The sequence below is a fragment of the Biomphalaria glabrata genome, chromosome 15, assembly GCF_947242115.1.
Source record: "Biomphalaria glabrata chromosome 15, xgBioGlab47.1, whole genome shotgun sequence".
Lineage (NCBI taxonomy): Eukaryota > Metazoa > Mollusca > Gastropoda > Planorbidae > Biomphalaria > Biomphalaria glabrata.
In genome coordinates, this window is record NC_074725.1 from 701,417 (window position 1) to 708,131 (window position 6,715).

Below are 6,715 nucleotides of genomic sequence, written 5' to 3' on the forward strand. Positions count from 1 at the left end.
TAATATATATATATATATATATATTTATAATATTATATATAATATCCTGTAACTGAATTCTATTTTATCCATGTTTAATGAAAATCATATACACTGTGTCATTTATGGCATATGGGTGGCGATTTATATATATATATATATATATATTGATCATAGATAATTAGGATATTATCTTGTCTAAAAGTAGATCTAGATCTCAGCTGTAACCTACATATGTCAGAGAGGATTTGAGCCCCTCAAGCCCTCACTCAAATGGAGTTTGATGATGACGAACTACATAAGTTTACATCGACGTAGAGAGAGCATACATGTAAAAAATGTTTGTAAAATGTTTTACATGTTTCGGATGTTCCTTCAGAGTTGAAGATAGTTTACTTCCTAGTCTAAACCTCCCGCAGGACGACGGGGGATGGGAGCGGGCAGGGTTTGAACCCTCGACCGTCGATAAATATGAACGACAGTCCAGCGCGCAAACCGCACGACCAGGCAGCCATACTTCTTTTACTTTTTACTCCGAGTCACGAAATACAAACTGCACATTGTATCGGTTATAAAAGGCGTTTTGCATTAGATGTCAACAATGACATGATATAAAATGTCACAAATTGATGTCATTGTTCATGTGATTTCAGAAGCATATCCATTACACAGATGTGTTAGAGATGCTGACATCGTTATGCAGTGGAATGTTGTGAATGGCGAGGAATGGCGGGTCGTGTTATCCACATTGCTTCTCATTCTGTTGGCGACGTTGCAGGAGTTGCTAGCAGCAATGATGGATTAAAATCAAGCCTCAAGAAATCAGTCTCTGAATATCAGTGACCCAGAATTATTTTGTCTTATTTCGAAAGAAGCTTGTAGAACGAATGCAGAGATGGTGGAATTTCTTAGTTGGTAGAGGGCGTCACGTCCAGACCAAACTATTGGTGGATTTGCCTTATGGGTTGTCTGCTTTATATCACTAGCGTTGTAGAGTGCAGATTGGCAATTGCTGACCTCGGTGACGTCTTCTGTAATGAAAGTGAAGAGAAAAATTATTTTTTTAAAAATCGCGTTATAAGCAGAAACAATTGTTATAAAAAGGTCTTAACACTGACTTATAACTTCTTGTAAAAAAGCTCCCACAACCTTGTCACAATCCAGGCGCTGTTTTTCAAGGGGCCGTTACATAAATGGCGTGTCCTGCATGATTAGCCTGGTATAGAAAAGGAAAATGGCTGGGGTCTTAGTGTACGCGGCCTCTTGCCGTGAGTCTGACCCACCCGCCAGACAGAATTCAGGCCGGTGAGAGGGAGCTCTTGTTCACTTTTGCTGGCCTAGAGTTCCAAGAGCCGAAGGCTCAACTCTACCTGACAGTTTCAAGAAGAAGAAGAAGTAGTAACTTCGCAACCTGTGCTTCAAGAGTTCGTTGCCACGTCACAGGTCCTATCGTCAGACATTCGACGTGGCAACGAGCAATTGGTTTAAACTGCCCACAGGTTGCGACGACTCAGATCAGTGAAATGGAAGCTGCAGTTCACGTCAGGGTCGGATAAAAGTGAAGTGAAGGCCTAAGCAAAATTTTCAGGAAGGTTCCTCCCCTTATGAAATCTGGAGTTTAACATCGATTCGATGCAGGACCCTAAGACTGTATGACTTTATCGTCTTCTGAATGTTAGTGAACTTAAAAAATAAAACTAGAACACTGGTACTGATTGTAAAACGTACCTCAAGCTTATTCACTGACCTATGTATATAAATCAAACAAAGCATTAAGTTTATTAAAATAATTTTTACAATCAATTCAGAACGTCTAACTAAAATGCTATTTCTCTTCTTATAATATACAGACATGACTTCACAAAATAAGACGATTAGGTCCTACGCGTCTTGCATCTAGTCATGCATGTTAACCGAAGACTTCAATTCTGCCAAATCATTGGGTTTTCTTGGCTGGCTAAGGCAACCCATTCCATGATATTACAGCACTAAGGAAGAAGGAGCATTTTGAAGAAATTTGCTAATTTACCATAGTTAGGCAATTATTAGAATATGTGCCCTCTGTATGGAACATCATCAACACAAGAAAACAAAAAGAAACCGAACAAATATGAAATAGAGCCGTGAGATCTATAACAAACGGATATTCACACTTGATTAGAGTAAAAGCATTAAGAATTTCTGGACAGAAGACTAAAAAAAAAGTACTTAATACATCATAAGAAACGCAGAAAGACACAAATATATAATCCCATTTCTTATTCCATATGCTAGGATATATTTGTACAAGTACTCCTTCTACAATTATAGCATTAGAGTTTGGAACGGGTTGACAGGGAAACCAATTCTTCTTCCTCGTTCGTATTTTAATGTTTGAGCGTTCAGACGACTAGAACAATATATGAGCTGAACCGCGCAGTGGTTTCCGAATCAGGGAGCTCTCCATATAGTTTTCTTTCTATTGGGGTGTTTTGAGGCCAGTGTCTTGTTCGGGCCTCTTGGTAAAGAGAGCAGTCAGCATTCTCTGGTGACACTCCACATGGGCAGATTTCACTGGTTCCAATTTTGAGCTTCCGGTCTCATGTAGTCGCATCCTGTTGTGTTCGGTCCTGAGTCGAAAGATTAGACGTTGATCTTATTGGGATAGCTTATAATAGCCTATTATAAATTATTATATGAAAACCAATGAATTAGCAGAGTGTGCGTCTCTAATTAAAATGCATGACTAGATTAACACATAGAGACGTGTAGGACATAAATTATCTTCTTTTCTGAAAGAACGTCTGTAATTTATAAGATAAGATAAGATGAGTGTAATGTAACAAATGGTTTACTTGGTCGCCTGCTGTGCTAATGATGACTGCTAGGTGTGTGGTCGAGGCCGCAGTACCGAGCGCGCTGGACCGTGTCACTCCGCATTTCTTTTTATAGCTGTCTTTATCGAGGGGGGACTAACTCTGTGGGATTAAATGTGGCGACAACATTTTGTGATTGAGATTCTGTTTCGCGCCGGTGACCTTCCCGTCCTACTCTACATGGAGCTATATTGCTGCCAAAGAGCAGATCACGTGACTGTGATGTCCTTGATCTTCATGCTCTTTTGGCAGGGAGTAATCTTCGCCATAACCTTCTCAATGAATCCAAATCTTTGATAACAATACCAATATAGTATTATCAATCTATCTATCTCTCTATCTCTCTCTCTCTCTCTCTATATATATATATATATATATATATATATATATATATATATAGCTCCTCCTTCGTGTTCGAAGATGAGCAAATACCATATATCCTATGGCATCGAAGATGGCGGTAAATTCCAATCCTCGCTTTAAAAAGCCGGCGCATATAAGGCATGGGTGGGTTATGTCAGTTGCAGATAGGCCTGCTTCTTCTCACAGCTTTTTTGTTGATCCGGCGCTCTTTCGCCCAGGCCACACTTCTTGCTTCAAATCTAGAGACTCCGAGACTCACAGCTTCACGCCATGAGGAGCGATCGAGAGCTAGTGCTTCCCAGCCGTGGATGTCGATATCGCATTCCTTGAAGGAGCACTTGAGAGTGTCTTTGTAGTGCTTGTATTGGCCGAAAGTCTACAGTGCTGTAGTTTTCCCGTCACTCCTATATGCGTCAGAGTCCTGGAACCTATAGTCCCTGTCTAAGGAGTATCCATAAGGTGCATTGGTCCGACCACAGACATTTTAAAGCTGTCCAACATGTACAATATTAATGCGACAGTAGAAGGTCCCAACTCCTATGGGCGGGACATGTAGTCCGCATGCCAGACATTCGTCTTCCCAAATAACAATAATATACCCCATTGTTATATCAACCGAGGGGATAATAACAACTGACTTCATAGACACCTCACAGATACCTTCAAGGCCCTTGGCATTCCTAGGAACATCTTCGTTGCCTGTCAGAGGGCGGTACTGCTGCAGACCTGCCACATCACCAGAAAATTCCTCAGTGGAAACTGTTAAAGGGACTACGATGAATTTTGTTTCTCTTTAGCGAAACTCGACCCTGGCTGCGCCAGAGAATGACTACTCGTTCATTTCTAACATAATAATAATAATAATCTTTATTGTCCGTAAGGAAATTTGTCTTACAATTTGTGCATTACATCAAACAAAAAACATTATAACTAGAAAAAACAAAATGTACATTCACACCTGACTCACTCATAATTCACTGTTATACTAGTGGAGGCGTGTTGGCTGAGTGGTTATGCTTTCAAACCGGGGATCCAGAGTTCGAATCCTGGTGAAGTTCCTGATTTTCTATTTCGGGGTCCTTATGGTGTCTCTGAGTCCACCCAATTTTAATGGGTATCTGACATTGGGGAAATAAAAGGTGGTTTGTCGTTGTGCTGGCCACATGACGACCTCGTTAACCTTTGGCCACAGAAACAGATGACCTTTACATCATTTGTCCTATAGATCGTAAGGTCTGAAAGGGGAACACTTACAAAAATAGTTAATGCTCACGAAAAGCTCTAGCATGTTACATGTCTGATCATTGGACGAAATTTTGGAAGAACACAGATAATTGCTGGGCGTGTGACATCATTTATGTTTAGGACTAAATCGTACAAGCGCTCCTTCTTCCCTGGCGCCATCACATCATGGAACGGGGTTTGTCTAAAAATCCTCCAGAAAAACCAACGACTTAGTCTACGTCTCTAGTCAACGTATACGACTACACTGACACATGGGCGTAAGTGTAGGGCGTAATCATCTTCTATTTGATGGGACTTCTGTAATTGATAAGATATGATAAGATACTATAAGATGAGATAAGATAAGATGAGATTAGATGAGATAAGATTAAGATAAGATAAGATACTATAAGATAAGATGATATGAGCTAAGATAAGATAATATACTATAAGATAAGATAAGATAGATGAGATAAGAAGGCTTTGATATTAAAGCGTTGTCAGTATAAAGGAAACAAGGACGACACAAGAACTTAACAAAAGATAAGATAAAATTTATGATGTTTAGAAATTGAAGTTCAGTTTGACTACAGTTGTACACCTACTGTAGTAACTACTACAGTAGTATCAACAAAGATGCCAACACGAGCAACATTCACACATTCGAAACACAAAGACACTCTCACTTCTTAAATTTGCACCAGAGCACACTGACCACGAGTGATACATGTCTTTGTGGGGAGTGGCACCAGAGCACACATGTCTTTGGGGAGTGGCACATGACTTTGGGGAGTGGCACCAGAGCACACATGTCTTTGGGGAGTGACACATGTCTTTGGGGAGTGGCACCAGAGCACATATGTCTTTGTGGGGAGTGGCACCAGAGCACACATGTCTTTGGGGAGTGGCACCAGAGCACACATGAATTTGGGGAGTGGCACCAGAGCACACATGACTTTGGGGAGTGGCACCAGAGCACACATGTCTTTGGGGAGTGGCACCAGAGCACACATGACTTTGGGGAGTGGCACCAGAGCACACATGTCTTTGGGGAGTGGCACCAGAGCACACATGAATTTGGGGAGTGGCACCAGAGCACACATGACTTTGGGGAGTGGCACCAGAGCACACATGTCTTTGGGGAGTGGCACCAGAGCACACATGACTTTGGGGAGTGGCACCAGAGCACACATGTCTTTGGGGAGTGGCACCAGAGCACACATGTCTTTGGGAAGTGGCACCAGAGCACACTTGACTTTGGGGAGTGGCACCAGAGCACAGATGACTTTGGGGAGTGGCACCAGAGCACACGTGTCTTTGGGGAGTGGCACCAGAGCACACATGACTTTGGGGAGTGGCACCAGAGCACACATGACTTTGGGGAGTGGCACCAGAGCACACATGACTTTGGGGAGTGGCACCAGAGCACACATGACTTTGGGGAGTGGCACCAGAGCACACATGTCTTTGGGGAGTGGCACATGTCTTTGGGGAGTGGCACCAGAGCACATATGTCTTTGTGGGGAGTGGCACCAGAGCACACATGTCTTTGGGGAGTGGCACCAGAGCACACATGACTTTGGGGAGTGGCACCAGAGCACACATGTCTTTGGGGAGTGGCACATGACTTTGGGGAGTGGCACCAGAGCACACATGTCTTTGGGGAGTGGCACCAGAGCACACATGACTTTGGGGAGTGGCACCAGAGCACACATGTCTTTGGGGAGTGGCACCAGAGCACACATGTCTTTGGGGAGTGGCACCAGAGCACACTTGACTTTGGGGAGTGGCACCAGAGCACAGATGACTTTGGGGAGTGGCACCAGAGCACACGTGTCTTTGGGGAGTGGCACCAGAGCACACATGACTTTGGGGAGTGGCACCAGAGCACACATGACTTTGGGGAGTGGCACCAGAGCACACATGACTTTGGGGAGTGGCACCAGAGCACACATGACTTTGGGGAGTGGCACCAGAGCACACATGACTTTGGGGAGTGGCACCAGAGCACACATGTCTTTGGGGAGTGGCACATGACTTTGGGGAGTGGCACCAGAGCACACATGTCTTTGGGGAGTGGCACTAGAGCACACATGTCTTTGGGGAGTGGCACATGACTTTGGGGAGTGGCACCAGAGCGTACATGTCTTTGGGGAGTGACACATGTCTTTGGGGAGTGGCACCAGAGCACACATGTCTTTGGGGAGTGGCACATTACTTTGGGGAGTGGCACCAGAGCACACATGTCTTTGGGAAGTGGCACAAGAGCACACATGACTTTGGGGAGTGGCACC

General features: G+C 43.6%; 1 protein-coding gene across 1 annotated transcript; it reads left to right on the forward strand.

The window, feature by feature from the left end:
- Positions 1-6,044: 6,044 nt before the first annotated feature.
- Positions 6,045-6,458, forward strand: LOC129923156 (uncharacterized). The gene has a single exon (XM_056013008.1). It carries the CDS (start codon positions 6,045-6,047, stop codon positions 6,456-6,458), a length of 414 nt encoding a protein of 137 aa, XP_055868983.1.
- The last annotated feature ends 257 nt before the right edge of the window (positions 6,459-6,715 follow it).